Raw genomic sequence first — 18,351 nt, 5'->3', positions numbered from 1 at the left:
ATATCCACAATACTTAGCCTGCTGTGAAGTATGTGTTTGTGTGACAGAGAGAGACTCTAGCATCCAAACAAAGGTTTGTTTTGTTCTTTGCCTTCCATGTAGATGTCACTGATACCTTTAAACAAAAAATGATGCTGTGGAGCCAATTCAAAATCAATCAATCTGAATCAGCCGAGTATAGCATCTCCCTGCCAAATTTTATGACATTCAAAAGAAGTAAACATGGGGCAAGATTATAAATGATGGAGGGGCAAATGCAAGTCAGTCAGCCCACCAGCTGACCACCTTCTTGTCCTGTGTTTATTGTTTATGTACATCAGCATCATACCTTTATGACCAGGGCTGCATGCCAAACCAACATAGTGTTTAGTTATTAAAATTTGTTAACTGGGAAGGTACCTGAAGTTAGGAGTGGCATAAATTCCTCCTTCAAATGACAGGTGAGCAGTAAGCATTTTAAAACATACTAGTGTGCGTATAATCTACACTCCTGCACAAAGCAGAACTTCACCCAGTTATTTATGTATTCAATACCATGTACTGTGTCAAAGTCCTGGGGTGGATAGTGCCCTGTAAAATCACTGGTTTGGGTGCAGCTGTATCACTGGAGGAAAAGAAAAGCTGCGTCTTCTATGGGTCAACCGGTAGGAATGCTGTGCCACTGTTTATAGAAGAACGCCTTACAGAGAGGGATGGGTCAGAAACAGACTAATTACGTATGAGATACAGAAGTGTGAATAGTGTGGGAGCTCCCTATGCTGCACAATTGCTATAGCTACGTAGGGCACCGACCTAGAGGAGAGATCATTGAAATCTCCTATCTGCCTACCCAGAGAGGAGCAGTTGGTGATGGTGGTAGTGGTAACAGTAATTGTAGGAACAATAATAACAATTGGTAGCAGCTAATGTAGTTGGCAGAGCCACAGAACCACCCTGATGCCAGCATCGCTGTAGCTTCCCTGGGCAGGACTCGGGTAGCAGAAAGGAGAGGACTGCACAGGCATGCTGGGGGAGTCCAGCAGCAACAGCAGTCTTGGAAAATCAGCTCCGACACACTACACTGTGTGGTGTAGTGGTTAGGAGTGATAGACTCATAATCTGGGGAACTGGGTTCACGTCTCCGCTCCTCGACATGCAGCTGCTGGGTGACCTTGGGCCAATCACACTTCTCTGAAGTCTTTCAGCCCCACTCACCTCACAGCGTGTTTGTTGTGGGGGAGGAAGGGAAAGGAGAATGTTAGCCGCTTTGAGACTCCTTCAGGTAGTGATAAAGCGGGATATCAAATCCAAACTCTTCTTCTTCTTCTACACTGTGTGTTGTGTGTGTGTTCCCCTGTTTGGAGAAGTTTTCAATGTTTAATGCTGTATTGTGTTTTTAATATTCGATTGGGAGCTGCCCAGAGTGGCTGGGAAAACACAGCCAGATGAGCGGGGTATAAATAAATTATTATTATTATTATTATTATTATTATTATTATTATTATTATTATTCCTATTATTATTATTATGCCTATGAGCTTAAGTATTTCTGTTGGATTTTCTCACCCTGCAATGGCACCTGAATTCCAAAACAAACAAGCCCCACTAAACCGAGCACTAATGCCTCCCTTCTCCCCAGTGAGTAGAATCCCAGCATGTGTCAGCAGCCTGTCTCATTTGCCTTATGCTTCCCAATTCATGTTTGTTTAGATTTATTAGCAGTGATAGACCTGCCATGGCATTCTATAGCTGCTTTCTGTTAAACAGCCAACGATCTGTTTCTCAACTAGGTAAGCGACAAGGCCAAAGACCAAGCCATTTATTCTCCAGGGAGCCCAGTTACTGCCTCATAAAGCAGCATGGCAACTCCATTGCAGTCATTATCCCATGGCGTGCAGTGTAGCAGTTGGTATTGTGGCTTTTTGCAGGTGCAGGCACCGGTGTCTCTTTAAGAGGAGAATGTACTTGTCTTAAAGAAGCATGTGGTTAGGGTAGAAGAGCCTGATAAGGGACTGACACTGATTTCAGGGCCCTTGTCAGTCACTGGATTCTGTTTACTGTTGGGATTAGTTTGCTTTTAGCTGTTTACAGCTCCCTCATGGGGTGAACCACTGAGCTGTTGGGGGGAACTTCAGTTCTCAGTGAGCTTCCATCTTCCAGCTGACCCACCTGGGTGGGCCATTGGATCCTGCTGGACAGGAAAGAATATAAGATGGCTTCCAGCTCCAGTTGAGCTTTGCTCAGTTGAATGTGTCCCACATCCATCCATCCTGTTTACCTAACAGAATCTGTTTACCTAACACATCCATCCATCCTGTTTACCTAAGAGAAAAACTGTAAGGGTAGGTCCACCGCAATTTGTCTGCATTGTAATGCTTGCACAGTACATAAGCTGAGTTAGTCTTGGAAATGCTCAAGTATTTTGTGGATTGCCATGCCATCATTTTACTTCATTTGGGAAGGCTGTGGAATCCAGATGCGTGCATGTGAAAATTAAAAGGAAATCATATTGATTTTCCCATGTAAAAAGAGGGCTGCTGAGTCTTCTTATCATACACTCCCTGTGATTGAGTATTTTAAATATTGGTTAAAAACTGAGTTTATGTGTTTGTGAAAGAGAGAGAGACACACACATATTATTGAGTCTAGGTGTATAAGTGGGATGTCGGAGAAAGGAAGTTCAAATGTGAATTGTCATCCCACCATCCTCTTCAACCAGGGATCTCCCTCATCTTGCTCATGTATTACACTTTTTCCCTGTATGGCTTGGCTATGACAAGTTATCTCCTGTCCTTCTCTTTATATCAAGGACATGGGGGCAAATAAAAAACTATATCACTATTGAATGGCATCTATGTTGTCCACGACTTCAGTCTCTTGAATATAACTGCTTTTTCTGCTTGTGTTTTTTTCAGAACCAGCTCATCCTCGGTGTTGTGGGGATTGACGTGACTCTGAACGACATCAAGAAGCTGACGCAGCGATACAATGTGCGTAAGGGATGGATTCCTTCCCTCAGAGTGGCATTCTTCCACCCGCCAGTCCCTGCAAAGTCTCAGCTGTGATAAACAGCAAGCGGGGGGCGGGGAGGCATCTTTGGGAATCAGCATGAGGTTCACATTTGCACAGAATTCTCCTAATTTCTTCCTGCACTCCAGTTCCAAATCAGCCCCACCTATCTGATAGTCATTGCTTCTTCTGCAGTGAGAGAATTGGGGGGGGGGGCCCGTTTAGAAGGTCTTAGGTGTCTGTTCTGTGCTTGGGTTGATTAATGGAGGAGGGACAGAGGTCTGTAGAGATTATCTGTAGCAGTGGCATGGGAACTTTGATGCAATTCCGCTCTTTCATCTTGAGCTGTAATTTGTTTCTCTTGTTGTCCTCCCATCCAGTTAGGGGCCAACGGCTATATATTTGCTATTGATCTGAATGGATATCTATTGCTACATCCAAATCTGAGACCTCAGGTAAGTGCAGTTTTCCCCTCCTTTGAATAACCATTGCTACCCACCACCACCAAAAGATAAGGTGACTTTCCATCCCATTTACCCCACAAAATGAAAGTGTGTCTGTTTGGCATCATCTGCTCTCTGCCACCGCTTTTCACCACACCATTCACTCAAAGAACATTTCCGTAGGTCATTGCCATGTTTTCCTTCAATGTAATAAGCAGTGACTTGGTGCAAAATTCTCTTGCTATTATGCAGAGGGTCGATATACCTGCCTACAGCTGGATTGTTGTCTAGCTGCAGATTGACACCAGATTGAAAGTAGTTCCAAACAACTATCACAAACAAGTGAACTGTCCATATTCAGCCACAGATTCGCCACCAAAAAGCAAACATGTGCTTTCTCTCTGTTGATGGTTGTTGTTGTTATTGACCAACAGTCAACTATTTGCCTAATTGTTTAAAATCAATATGTTGAATTTATCTTTTTGCACTTATCCAGCTCCTGTCCTTTCTTATTTCTACGGCCCTTCTTTTTCCTACACCTTTTGTGAAGTTTCTTCTCTTCCATCCATCTCTTTTGGTACCTGCTCTCATGATTCCTAGCTCTTAACATCCCTAGATCACTACCTTTCCAGCCTCCCTGCAGCACACACCATTTTTTCTATCCTCCCACCTAATGTGGATGCTTTTCTGATCTTGAACTATACATGGTCATGGCATAACTCACAAAGCCTTCCCCTAAAGTCTGAACTAAGAGCAGAAACATGCTGTGATGTCACAGAATGTTCACTAATATTTTAACTGCTGAGAGGTTTGACTAGCTATTTCCAATCAAAATGTGAAATTCAGCCATTCTCGTCTCCACTTTTCTTAGCAACATAAAAGAATCCTTTTTGCTTTAGACCCTGCTAAAGGGATTTCCACATTATTCTGCCTACATGTCTTTCTCCTCAGCCATCCTGGGTTTCTCTCCAGAGCTCATACCTGTGCACAGCTCTTCCTGTCTCCAGCTTCTCTCTGTGGTTTTTTGTTTTTATTAACCTTTCACATATACATTTTGCACTACTTTCATTTCCATTTTATAGCACTTCCTCATCAGTAGCTTAGTGATACAGGTTGGACTGCAAAAAGCTGGATTGCCCATACGTGGCAAGGGTGGCAAGATGCCAAACAGGATGGGATTCCTGTGCCTTTAAAAGTTTTGTGGAATAGAATGCTTCACTTTTCTCACCCTTGCATGATGACTATTAAAGATTAAAGATAATTTTATTAGGCCCACTCATTTTAAAAATATGTTTTCTTACAAATATTTTATTTTATGTAAACCACTTAGAGGTGTTTTCTTTTATTAAGCAACATATACCGTATTTTTCCGTGTATAAGACTATATTTCCCCCCAATTTTTTTAAGTTTAAAATTGGGGGTCGTCTTACAAACGGAATGTTTAAAATATTTATTTTTTAATTTTGGGCTCAAAAAATAGGCGTCATCTCATACATGAGGGCATCTTATACACGGAAAAATATGGTAAATCTTGTTAAATAAAATAAATAAAGACACAGCAGCACTATTCTCTTTTGCACTATGTCCTAAAAAATAAGGTTACTAGGAAGTCTGGGTAAGGACTGGGATCTGGGCCTCCCTGCATTATCTGCCACACCAAGAAAGTCTCCAGTTAGCTGTGTAAGCAGGGAGCCCTTCTGTATCTGGTAGTTCATCAGAATTATAGGCTGATACAAGCAAGCCATTAAAGGGCAAACCGAATGTTTTCAAAAAGTGGGAGATTAAGACTGGGAGAAAACCCCATTGAACTCAGTGGGATGTGGGCAAGGAAAATCAGAGAGTGATTAGACATGCAAAGGATTGTCCTGTAAGGGTGTGCCAACAGATGGAGCATTTCCATCTGCCAATTCTCTGAGGCTAAATGTAGACCATCAACAGATTTCTCTGTGGCTGCATGTCTCACTCCTACCAGCTGCCTCCATGCGTGCCAAACACTCCGACCCAAGAGCCGGTGAGTACCTTGGGTGACAGCCAATCCGTTAGCAGAGGGGGAGGATCTCATCATCTCCCTCAACAACAAATTGCCCAGACTGATGGAAGGCAGCAGCAATAAGAGATTTCATATCAGCCAGAGGCATGAGTTGGCCCTGCAGCTCTTGTCTTCTCAGGAGAGGAGGATTATGGTCTGTGGGGTTCAGCAAACAGAGAATCAGTATATGATCTGCAGGACTCCCATTGTGCAGTGTGTGTAGATGGGTACAGTCCGCGTCTCGCAACTGTGACTTCTCTGCTTGTTCGTTCTTTGCTTGTATTTGCACAACCTATTTGTTTTAACATGGCGGATGAATGATGACTGGGGAAACTGGGCAGGGCTGGTCCTAGGTGCTTGGGAATTAAATTAATCTAGAGTTCAGCTAATTATTCACCACTCCAACGCTGGGAGCCATTTGCTGTACTTAATGCGGAGCAGGAAATGGTGTTCTTGTCAGCCACAGAGCGCTAATTGCCACCTCTCAGGGACGTGATATATGGACTTCCCTTCTACTCCTGGCAGGTGTAGACAGGAATTAGCTGGCCCCTTTTTTATGAAATATTACTTCCTTGGGATATTAAACACGCACACAAGAAGGAGTGAGTGAGGAGCCCCAGGCTAATTTATCTCAGGGGACGCTCTACATCTATCAGGGTGGGGCAAGGAAAACAGGCTTCCAGCTCAGATACCGTTCAGATAAATCTATCATTAAGAGGCCAGCCAGGAATTAGGGCACTGAGAAATGGCAGCGATCAGCATGAGATATGTTTCATTGGCAGAAACTTCCAACTCAGTTCATCAGTGTTATTAATAGGCAAGTGATGTGGCAGAGATGGACAGAAAGAGCACCAATTTATTCACTTGCCTCAGTCTCACTCTGATCAATAACCATTTAAATTGCTCAGCAGAGTAGCACCACCACCACCACCCAAGACTCGATGCATTTTCTGTGCTTGGCCTGAACTCAGTCAACTTTTGCACAAGTATCTCTCTTCAGGTAGAACCACCATTTCATCTTGGCACACTCAGCCCTAGATAAATTACCTTTTTGTTGAATTTCTATACTGCCCTTCATCCAAGGATTGCAGGGTTGTTCACAATATAAAAACACAAAACTATATAGCATAGTAACAAACAAAAACAATACCCCCCCCCACACACACACACAAGCAGTTTAAAAGACCATAGAAAATTTAATTTGCCAAAGGCCTGGGAGGAGGAGTGTTTTTTCCTGATGCCTAAATATAGGTAACGAAGGCACCAGGTAAGCCTTCCTGGGGAGAGCATTCCACAAACTGAGCTACCTCAAAGAAAGGTCCACTCTCATATTGCCACCCTCCAGATTTCTCATGAGGGAGGCCCGTGAAAAAGGGCCTCAGATTATGATTGCAGAGTCCAGGTTAGTTCATTAACTTTGTATGTCCTTGCTGTCAATGGGGGAGGGGGGAGGGGAGGCGCTTGAGGATGAGAGAGACCTTTTTTTGGTGAATTCTGTGCTTCTATTTTCTCAACTGCAAAATGTAAGGAGGGGGGAGAATTCCAGGAACCTGTGACCCTGGACTTCCTTGATGCTGAACTAGAGGACGAGAACAAAGAGGAGGTAAGTGAAACCTTGGAGGTGGGGTTTGTTCTGTTTTAGGAAGTTAAGTGCATACAAGACTATTAAGTGGTCGCCATGTGGCCAAAAGCAAAGCTATAAGCCAATTGTGAATATGCTTATGGCTCTGTAGAAGCATTTCGCTCGCTGCAGAAAATTAAGATTCCACCATGGGTTCATCTGCAGATGTGTCCCCATATTAAACAGCAATTCATCTTCCTCAATAAAGTGAATGCTACCATTTCAACGAGATTCCCAGTAATGGCAGCAGTAGGCAATGACTGCTGCAGATATATGTACATCATGAGTACCTTACACTTCCATGTAGCAAAATGCACTTACCCAGTAAATACGCCAACATGTAGGACCAGGGATGGGCAGATATATCAGTTTTGGTTTCTCTCAGTGTCTCATTTTCCCAGTCTTGAGTTCAGTATGTCACATTTCCACATCAGATTGCATTTTTTTTTAAAGTCCTCATGAAAATTCATTAGCAATTTAGTGCAAATTTCTCTTAATACATACATTTTTGTTTGTAATTTTTGCCTAATATTTTTGAAAAGCAATTTCCCCCAATATGGTGCAATTGTATATGTTGCTTTCATCAATTTTAATGAACACTTTGCCTTATTATATGTATTTTTGTACACATTATTTAGCTGGAGAACTGTACTGAAAAAAAATCAGTGAAGGGTGGCTATGCTTTGTGTATTGTTTTGGAAAGCGTGAATTATGTGGGTTCACCTTTAAATGTGAACTGAATCGAAGGTTTACCCCATCCTTATCAAATATATTCATGTCTGTTTTGCCTCATACCATAGTAATCAGTGATCAAACAGGGCCTCTTGCCCCATGTACACATGATGTGTATATAGGGAGAGTGTGCAAGCTGCTACATGAAAGTGTTATCTGCATAGGAATTGCCACACATGAAACAGCCCTTAGAGGCCTGGCCATGTATCCCGGGTTACAATCCTGATGCATTTTCACAGAACTTGCAAATGGGATCTGTTCCTTGGCCAATGAAAAATGGTGTCTTGTGTTTATGCCATAACTGAGAGATTGCACAGGGAGAAGGGTAGGGAGCATCTTGGGGCATAAATCCTATCTCCATCCTTGAGACTAGTATTCTGGACTTTCTCAGCATCCAGTTGGAAAACATGGGTAGAGAACTCTTATTTTAATTACCTATCTTAGAATATTAAAACAGTTTTCTAGAGAGGTAAGAAATATGTCCAATTGCTATGTGCAACTTCTGGCACTCAACCATGTGCAATGCCTCCTTTCACGTCCCGCCCCCCACTCCAGATCCGGAGAAGCATGATAGATGGATTTAAGGATCAGCGATACATCAAGACTCTGGTCAAGTCCCAAGATGAGGTAAAAACTTGTGGTGAACTCTCAGATTGTTTAGCAAAGATAAGAGTGAATCGGTCAGTGTAACCAGGAGTTTTAAAAGACTGGATCAGTTTGCCTTGTCCTTAATAGAGAAGGAATGCATGAAGGTTGGGAGTAAACATAAAAACCCTTGAAGTTGACTTATATTGAGTTAACCCATTAGCCCATGTAGACCACTCAACTAGTGGGCCACAGCCTGTTCCAGTGTAGGTTGCAACAGAACCACTACAACCATTCAGATATATGGGAAAAGTTTAAGAAATGAGTCCCCAATTGCATGTTTGAGTTAAAAGTGGGTCCCAGGTCTGAAAAGGTTGAATGTGGTTTTCTTCTCTGCCTGGTAATGGCTTTCCAAGTTCTATAGAAGAGGCTTTGCCATTCTCGTTAATGGCTAGCTTAAAGGCACAAAATGACAAAAACCAGCTGTCGTTCAGGACTTGATCTTGGGTGAGAAAACCAACCTGACTTGTATTTGCAAAACGTGAATGGAACAAGCTGGGAGATTATGACCACCTTGGCTTTGTGCACCTTTTTTTTTTTTTTTTTTTTTTTGGTACAGTGCCAACCAAGTTTGGAAAGCTTGGAAAGGTGTTACTGGAGTCTATATACATTCCATCTTCCTCTCCAGGGTGGTGGTTAAGTTGGATCTGGCTCCTGAATGCTTATACCTGGTTTTGGTTAATCGGGACCTGTTAGTGCTCAGCCGTTATGGAAGCATTTTCCTTGCCTGAGATGATTGCAGTGATTTGGGGCATTTTGTCATTGTTCTGGAAGACTGCAGTATATAGAAGAAGTCTGCCTTGTCAGATGCAGTTCAGGATTTCATGGCTGCCATGGCAGCCATGGCGTTGCCCCAACATACCATTATCCCAACACTTGTGGTAAGCCATACTCTGGGCCTGGTGCTCTTGATTCAGCAGGATAGTGATCTGGATTTGGGTAGGACTCTGTTGGCTCATTTGTCATGGTTAGACCAGTTCCTTATAAGATTTAGGCTTTCACTGACTATGTATTTCCACAAGGATTGGGAATCTAGTAGGATGGCTCTCTCTCTCAGAGGTTGATGGATCCAGATGGATTCCTGAGACCACTGGGGCAGTTTCCAATCTGCATTCCTGGAGCTTCTATATAGATTCTAATCACCCAATTGGATACAGAGATGAGAGCAGTAGTAAATTTAGAAGGGCAGGCACACGTCATGACAGTCTCCATAGCCATCTCCCATAGCTGGAGTCTGCAGCTCTGCTGCCAAGTTGATTCACTGCAGGACTGCATGATTTGAAACCTCAAATGACACCTTGAAACAATAGTTTCTGCTTCAGCTTCTGGGGACTTTGTACTGAAAAAGAAATGGCTGCCCTTGTGGTACAATCCGCGTTGCTGGAAACAGTAGTGGAAGCCATCATTTTTCAGCATTGTTGGAGGCTTCAGTTTCATGCAATGTGGCAGTGAGCTAGCGGCACAGCTGCTGGCTAGCCAATTTACTAGTAGAGAGAGAGAGTGAGTGCAAAAGCTGTTCTGGATTATTACATCATCATTCTGGGTTTTGATATCGATCCAGAGTGGCACCATGTTCATGCAGTTTCCACAATTGCTCCTAGGCATGCTCTTACATTGACTTGAACCCAACCGGCTCCTTTGTTTTCTGAGGAGCCTAAGAGCAATGAAGCAATTGGGAAGACTTCTAGAATGCAGGTTTTGGAAGACTCACAGTCAATCTAAATGAAAGAACGTAAAGGACTGGTTACAATGAATATTCTTTAATTTTTATTGTAAATTAATATTGGTGTTTTTACTATTTTGCTGTGTGATGCCCCGATAGCTTTATTAAAGCATGGAAGAAATAATAATAATAATAATAATAATAATAATAATAATAATAATAATAATAATAATAATAAATGCTCTCACTCTTATTTCTTCACCTTTGACCTTCCAGAGATACATAGATAAAGTCTACAGGACCTATACCTGGGCTCCTATCAAAAGCACAAACTACAGGTAAGGAGCTAACAAGAAGCAGCATGGAGTAATAGCTTTCCCTTGGGAAACACTGGTCTAGACAGATACAGTTTATTGATTGATTGATTGATTGATTGATTGATTGATTGCATTTATATTCCACCTTTCCTCCAAGGAGCTCAAGGTGGCATCCATCGTTCTCCTCCTTCTCCATTTTATCTTCACAACAAGCCTGAGCCAGTAATGACGGGTTGTTCCTTAGCTGTCCAATCCATGGCTGCAACACCTGTAATATCAATATCTTGATTTACATCTTAACTTTCATTATCCGCACCTAAAAATAGTAAGATTTGTAAAGAAATGATTTGCAGAGGGGGGTACACTTTCTCAGCCTGTATGACACATACAGCTGTCACATTTTACAGCTTTACTATTCAACTAGGAAAAACAAAATGAATATAGTCAGCTTTTTTAAAAATGTAAGGCTTGCTTTTTCTGTTCTTGCCATTTGATTGTGCTTCTCATAATCCTATGTGATGCTTACATTTGGGACAAAAACCCAGCAGTTGGCAATAATATCCGTTATTAAGCTGGTATAAAGTTTTAGGCAAAGGAGCTTTATTCAAAGTGGAGTCATAGTGGGGCAATGATATAATGACTTTCTGAATAATTTTGAAGAGTTACTCCCACATGTAAAAAGATCCATGAGGCTGGATGGATAGATAAATAGATAGCTAGGATATAGTAGCAAATTGCCTTATAGTATTTTCCATACCCCTCATTTAATAATAAACTCTAGTGCTGGCAGAGCAGAATACAACACACGATTAGCAGAACCCATCCAAAACCAATGGGGTGTCAAACAATTGGGCAAAAATGACTATTCAATGACAGTAAGTGAATAATGGCAGTCCTGAGAAGAAGTACTGCAGAATCCTTATCTTGATGGATCCATTGAAAAGGTTTGAGCATCTTTGTTCTTGAGGAGCTGTGCATTTCACTGCATTGTATGCACACCCATTGTTGTAAGATGTAGAATCATAGAATAGAATCATAGTTGGAATAGACCACAAGGGCCATCAAGTCCAACCCCCTGCCAAGCAGGAAACACCATCAGAGCACTCCTGACATATGGTTGTCAAGCCTCTGCGTGGAATGTGTGGAAATGCAATATGGGGAAAGGTAAAATGCAGCTATTTCTAATACACAGCGCCCTTCTCAGTTAATAATAATGCGTTTTAAAAGAAACATGCTTATTTTTGTGCATTTAAATTGTGACAAAAATTAGAGAGCTGCCCTACTTTAATGGTAGCTCGAGGCATCGTTTTGAGTACTGAAGCCTGAAAGTGTTTGGTGAGGCTGCCACCTAGTGCACAGTTGTTTGTTGCAAATACACATATTCCCCAGGGATTTCCTAGTGCAGTTGATGTTGACATTATAAAGCGCAATAACTGCTTGGCCTATTTGAGACAGAAGAACCTGTCCAGCCCAGCTACATAATTAAGGGTCCTTCAAGCCTTCTTATCCTAGAGTTGCTCTAAGACTCCCACACTCCCTTCAGCCCCAGCCATCATGCCCAATGGGCAGCGATGATGAGTGCTAGTTACAGGTAGGTAGCAACTAAGTTTGTTTTTGGTATGAGCTTTCATGTGCATCTGAAGAAGAAGTGCATGCACACGAAAGCTCATGCCAATAACATACTTAGTTGGTCTCTAAGGTGCTACTGGAAGGATTTTTTTTATTTTGTTTCAGTGATGAGTGTTGTCGTTCAAAAACACATGGAGGGCACCAGACTGGGGAAAGCTGCGCTGAAGAATAGATGTACAGAATTAGAAATGTGCCTTGTTTGTTGTGCATCTCCATATATTTTCTTAATAACTGTTGCTGGTCTCAGGGCTGGTTCTGTACCTGCTATGGCCGATGGACCCCATTACGAGGAAGTGCTTGTAAGCCCTGGCTCCATGGAAACCCCGGACAGAAGTCAATGCCTGTTCTCATCTCCTCTAATCTGTGTTATTATCTCTTTGGCTCCACTGCACCCCCATGCCTCAGTTTGTGCCGCAAATAAAGGTCCAGTTTATCCACCCCCTGAGAAGGTGATAGTTAAAATACACTATGCTCCATTCCTGACAGACCCAATGGTCATCCTGTGTCAATAGCTCACTAAAGTACTATACTGGGTGGTCGATATATTACATCCCTGCTCTTGTTTTTGCCCATGTCTTCAGCCATCAATTGCTAGCAACTGTACAAACCATTTTGTGCCTAAATATCACAGCAATTTCAGAGACACTATTTCTCTCTTTCTCCCCTTTACCAGCCTTGGTTTGGTCTTGCCGCACTACAACACGTATTACATCCAAGCTATTCTCAACGACCAGATTCTCCAGGTGAAGTGTAAGTAGATACTTCCCATTTGCTGTTGGCCTTTCGCGTGCTCTGTGACCCTGAACCCACCAGCTAGCCTAAGGATGGCTAATAAGAGAAAACAAAGCACCAGAGTCACTTTTTACAACGTTTATCAAATGAAAAATAAGAGCAACCCTACACATAGAAGAAGAGGAGGTTTCGTTTTATTCCTGGAAGAATAACGCAGGCTTCCCGGGGATGTGAAGATTTCCCGTGACACTTTGCATAAAACAAACTAAAACCTTTAAAAAACATCCAGGGGAGATGAGGTTGAGTTGCTGCTTTAAATGCTTTTTATGTACCAGGTGATAACTCTGTAGCAGCCAGTTAATTTGAAAGCTGGGAAAGTTTGCATGTTTTGTTTTGTTTGTTTCAAGCCATTGTTATTTTTATTTAAATTTTGGATTTATTTTTTCCTAACTAATTTACAATTAATCTGTGTACTTGTGTGTTAGCCTACCCTTGTGTGTGATCCTGGGCCCTACTCTCTCATCGCAGGGTGGGATGGACTTCCAAGGGCGTCTCTAACATCCTGCTCTGAGTGATTCTGGCTGTGTCTCTTTTTCTTCCTGTGTTTATCCCTCTGTCTCTGTAATCTCTCTCCTTTCTCATCTTTTTCTCTCTTTCTTTTCCTTTACCTTCTGTAAGTCCCATACTACACGCATGCACACACGCACACACACTGCATTACTTGTAGTTGTTCAAAATTTCATTCTTAAAGGAGTTCCTTAGCACTTGAATAGCAGATTTTATGTCAAATAGTGCCAATATCTTCCAAAGTGCTTCACTTGATAACTCTGATCTGGTTATCAACATGTTAGCTTTTATTTAAATAAAGTGTAACCCATCTTCAAAAAAGACATTGAGGCTGTGATTCTGGGTGCACTTACCTAAGAATAAGTCCCATTGAACTCAGTGAGGTTTACTTCTGCATAGTATTGCACTGTAAAACATTTTTTTAAATCCATAGGTGGTTTTCAAATAAGTTTTACTCAGAGTAGAACCACTGAAATTGATGAACATGAGTAATCTAGGTCACTGGGTCTAACAGAGTAAAACGTACTCCTATGTTGGCTGTATTTGTCTCTGAAGGAGATTCAACAGAGGGATCATCCTAGATTCTGGACTTTACACTCATGTTAAACTCAAAACATGGACTGAAAGTTAATTCAACAATTCATGATAGTCTTCCTGAATAATGTTGTATATTCTTTTAATATTTCTTTCTTACTTTCCATCCACATAAAAAAGCTACAGTTTTAGGGGGAAATATCCTAGCAATCCTTTTTCCTCGTATGATAGATATTAAAACATAGAACATTTCTAAGTGATAGGTACTTTCAAATAAATAAATGCTCCCATATATTTTCTTTGGTGGTACAGTACCATGAGAGGACAGTACCAGCATGTATGAATCAAAAAAGGTTCCCTGCATGTTCTAATCAGTCATTTTCTTCCTGCCTGCTCATGCCTCCATGAGTATACTATATGATCTCAGCGAGAAAGCATCTCCCACAAACACCTAGAACAGAGGATGTCTTTTCTCCCTGGTGGTTCCTTGCAAGATCCTGCTCTGGCCACTGTGTTCTGGGTTTTATGTCCAGAAGTTACATCATCTCCTTCAGGGAAGGGCTGCTGTACACTGTGCAGTAAGAGCTCCAGAACTTGCATTCTAAATGGCACAGTGGTTGTTCAGTCCCTGAAATCCACTGTTGTCTGATTCAAGCTCAGTAATGAAACTGGAGAGAAAGGATCTGTCAATATCACAACCAGACCAGGATGGTGGCTCACAGAATTATTCTGCAGCATTGGTGCCCAGGGCTTAATGTGCAGCTTTATGCACTTTTATGTTTCCTTTCTCAACAGCACTGGTTAAGGCACAATCCCACCTCATCTGTAGCAGCCTAGAGTAGGTACTCTAGGGAGTAGGCTCCCTTAGAAAGGTAGGACTCTGCTTTACACCAAGTTAGACCGTTTGTCCATCTGACTCAGTACTGTTGACACTGGCTGGCAGTGGCTCTCTGAGGTCTTGGACAGTGGTGTTTCCCAGCCCTATCTGCAGGTGCCAGGGGTTAAACCTGGAGCCTTTCACTTCCAAGGCATGCACTCTACCACTGAGACACAGCCGCTCCCCTGAATGTTGTGTTGAGTTTAATATACAGATGCGGCGACATTTCCCACCATCGCTATCATCTTTGGTCTTTCCAGAACCACTGCTAGTGGCTACTCCTGCTGCACCACCTCGCCAGAAGGTCACCCACACCTTCTTATCAAGTTTTCCATTTCTTTTTAAAGTGCTCATATAGTTTCCCTCCATGTAGCATAATTTGAGGAGGAAGGGCGAGGCTCAGTCTTTTTGGTTGTGTTTGCAAAAGAAAATTAAGAAATAATAATAATAGGAAAAGGACCCCTGGATGGTTAAGTCCGGTCAAATTCGACTATGGGGTACGGCGCCCATCTTGCTTCAGGCCGAGGGAACCACCGTTTGTCCACAGACAGCTTTCTGGGTCATGTGGCCAGCATGATTAAACCTCTTCTGGCACAACAGAACACCGTGACAAGTGCCAGAGTGCACAGAAATGCCATTTACCTTCCTGCTGCAGTGGTACATTTTTATCTACTTGCACTGATGTGCTTTCGAACTGCTAGGTTGGCAGAAGCTGGAACAGAGCAACGGGAGCTCACCCCGTTGTGGAGATTCGAACCACCAACCTTACGATCAGCAAGTTCAAGAGGCTCAGTGGTTTAGACCACAGCGCCATCAATAGTAGTAATAATAATAGCCAGACCTTCTCTCCACAAGTGGTCTGTTTCCAATGTTCCTCCACCTTTAAGGTTCTCTTCCTGAAGACAGTTGCACTCGCACACTTCACACACAGACCTAGGCTCACCACACCCTCGCCCTCTCTTTTGTCCCTTTGTTTCTTTTCCTTTTCCCTCTCTCTTTCTCTCTCTGTATGTATCCTTTGTTAATCTTGAATTTTGCATGGTCTGCTAACTCAGTAAGAACATTTCTATATCAAGACTGTTGCAAACTGTTTGCTACTGAATTTCATTTTTTCTGTTGGTTATATAATATATATCTATTTATCTAGTTATATCTATACATTTTTTATTATTTTATTACTGTGGCCTTTTTATTGGTACTTTTATTATTCTTTTTTAATTTTTGGTTTCTTTTTCATGTCGTTTTTTGCAAGAGGTTTCCTTTCGGTATGATTATGATACACAATATTTTTATTCAAACAGCCATTGAATAAAATATTGTTTGTACCCCTTCCCCTTTCCACCCAACCCCCCTTTTTTGTTTTCTGTTTTTTGTTTGTTTTTTCTTGCTTTCTCTCTCTGATGGATTCACACAGTACCAAGCAAATTGAAGGGCAAGTATTTTCAGTCTTAGACCACTCCCCTTCCACCACCCCCTTCTCCTCACCCGTGTCCAGTACCCCAACCCGTCACTCCAAACCTTCACCGTTCCCCCTCACCACTTACCCGGCCTGCTTGCCCATTACCTTGCCCGTTTGCCACGCCTAACCTTGCAAACCACCACCAAACTGTTCCTCCCTGTCTCCTGCTCCTCCACTTCCTCCCCTCAAACTCGTTCACCCTTTTTTTGAAAGCAACATGTCTTGTTATGTTCATAATAGCTTCACCACTACTGATCTCCCCACTCCTTCCCTGTGCATTGCTCAGAGACTCAATCCGTTTAAGACGAGCCAACTTCATATGGAATTGTTATGTTTGAATTCAATAAGGTTTTTTGTAGCTAGTTTTAATATCCTGCTCTTCTTTCTCCCTGCAAAAATGCCTCCCTCACGCCCTTCCTTCCTTTCTCCTCTCCTGTCTCACGCCTACCCTACAAATCTTCTTCCCCTATCCTTGTCCCTGTGCTTTCCTTCCTCTTGAAGACAACTCAACCTGAATGGGACAGGGCTGTGCAGAGACCTTCAGACTGAGAAGTGTTTGGAAATGGAGTCCAATATCACTTCCGCAAGAAAATATTTAGGCTTCTTGAGTACTGAAACAGCAGGGAAAGTACTAATCTCAGACAGGTCCACAGCGTGTGTAGGGATGGAGGAGGACTTCTTTTGGTCTGCATTTCCAAGCAAACAGACCTAATTCACACCTCCTGGATGAATACAGAGATCAGTCCTTAGAATTTTGCAGGACAGGTCTCAACCATAAAAAAATGTACCAGAATGCATTAAAATAAATACTTTAGGATAAAATGCATTTAGGAATGTGTGCCTTAAGATAAATAGGGGTTTAAAGATGTATTTTGTGATCAAATACTATTTAAGAACATAGTTGAACACTTATTTAAACACCAATTTTCATACAAAGCTTAAAAAATTCGCAGATGAATTCACAAATGGGCTGGGCTGGACTAATGAGTAAAGGAATGTGAAATTATCGTGGGCACATAAATAGACTGATCTGTCCATACCCGAGCCACATGCAGATCAAAGTTGTTTCCCCAAAAGAGATAACCCTCGCAAGTTGCAGCCAGCAATAATACTTCATTAACAATAACTGTCCCTTAGCTTCCCATAGATAAAGGGTACAGCATGAAGATAATTTACCAAATTTCTCACAAGGGTTTTTATTCAGCACCTTCAGAATCCAGTTGCAGTCTATATGGCACCTTAGGCTAAAACTGTTTTGCATCCTGTTTTGCATTTTGGGGGTTATAGATAGAGCCTGGGTCTCCATCTTTTTCTGTTTCCTCCTTCTCTTGTGGGTCAAGTCCTGAGAATTGCAGAGCAGTTGCACTTCACTTTGAACACAAAACAGGATCTGCTGGTCATCTCCCCCAATTATGAACATGAATATGTGTACATGGGACATTAAGAATAGCAGGAGACCTTTCTGGGTCTTGGAAGCTTTCCGCGATAAAATTCCAAGGCCACTGTCTTGTTAACCTACATTGAGGCAGACTCTTTAGAATGCGGATGCCACTGTTATCAGGGTTCTGTATTGCTAAATAATGAGCTCAGCAAAGATGGGGAACCTGTGGCCCTCCAGATGCTTTGGAACTACAACATCCATTTATCCCTGACCTTGGGCTCTGCTGGCTGCTGGAGTCCAGCAACATCTGGAGAGCACCATGTTCCCCATCCCTGGTGTAGAGGAATGTGCAACCTCAGCATCCACTGCAGCATTTCATCCAGCTATGGCATGAGCAGAAGAAGAAAAAGAGTTATTAAAGACTGCTCCGTAGCAAAAGCAAAATATTGACAATGGGGAACAAAGGCATCCTCGAGCACTCCTTATGTTATGGTCTGAGGCTGTTTGCACATTATCAGTTTAAAATGCAGCAAGGTCTCTCCTTTCCCCTTTTTGCTACATTTCAATTTGCATTTGCATGTCAGTGCAGTTGGATGCATTTCCAGGTCACCCACTGCCTGTCCACACCAGTGGCCATGGATGTCTTCATATGGTTTACGTTTTCCAATTGGATTGAAGCTAGTTTGGGAGAAAACACATCCAAATGCCGTGTTTCTGAAGAAATGGCAGGATAG

The 18,351-nt window shown here is 42.2% G+C and overlaps 2 protein-coding genes across 18 annotated transcripts in view; one reads left to right on the top strand and one right to left on the bottom strand.

The window, feature by feature from the left end:
- The window catches only part of LOC310700009 (uncharacterized protein), a gene marked incomplete at its 5' end in the record, with an annotated part of 89,713 nt that overhangs the window by 20,611 nt on the left and 50,751 nt on the right, over positions 1–18,351 (bottom strand). For 6 of the 14 annotated variants that reach the window (XR_014522343.1, XR_014522344.1, XR_014522345.1 and 3 more), the window contains one exon: positions 10,521–10,706. The exons of 1 other annotated variant lie outside the window; for it this stretch is intronic. Coding sequence is in view for 1 of the 13 variants with exons in the window: in XM_083488805.1 (XP_083344931.1) it covers positions 10,642–10,706 (65 nt within the window). Of the gene's footprint in view, positions 1–8,284; positions 10,177–10,520; positions 10,707–18,351 lie in introns of those variants that run through there. 7 more of the 14 variants (XR_014522340.1, XR_014522342.1, XR_014522351.1 and 4 more) reach the window with 4 other exon arrangements.
- CACNA2D2 (calcium voltage-gated channel auxiliary subunit alpha2delta 2) overlaps positions 1–18,351 on the top strand; it is a 543,624-nt gene that overhangs the window by 489,366 nt on the left and 35,907 nt on the right. For 2 of the 4 annotated variants that reach the window (XM_083488665.1, XM_083488663.1), the window contains 7 exons: positions 2,895–2,969; positions 3,369–3,443; positions 6,989–7,063; positions 8,369–8,440; positions 10,398–10,459; positions 12,741–12,817; positions 16,192–16,209. In XM_083488665.1, coding sequence (XP_083344791.1) covers positions 2,895–2,969; positions 3,369–3,443; positions 6,989–7,063; positions 8,369–8,440; positions 10,398–10,459; positions 12,741–12,817; positions 16,192–16,209 — 454 coding nt within the window. The remainder of the gene's footprint in view (positions 1–2,894; positions 2,970–3,368; positions 3,444–6,988; positions 7,064–8,368; positions 8,441–10,397; positions 10,460–12,740; positions 12,818–16,191; positions 16,210–18,351) is intronic. The other 2 variants (XM_083488666.1, XM_083488664.1) reach the window with 1 other exon arrangement.

The sequence above is a fragment of the Podarcis liolepis genome (assembly GCF_965112155.1).
Source record: "Podarcis liolepis genome assembly, chromosome: 2".
NCBI classification, from domain to species: Eukaryota; Metazoa; Chordata; class Lepidosauria; order Squamata; family Lacertidae; genus Podarcis; species Podarcis liolepis.
The sequence above is the reverse complement of the archived record's forward strand: the minus strand, read 5'-3'. Positions and strand labels throughout refer to the sequence as shown.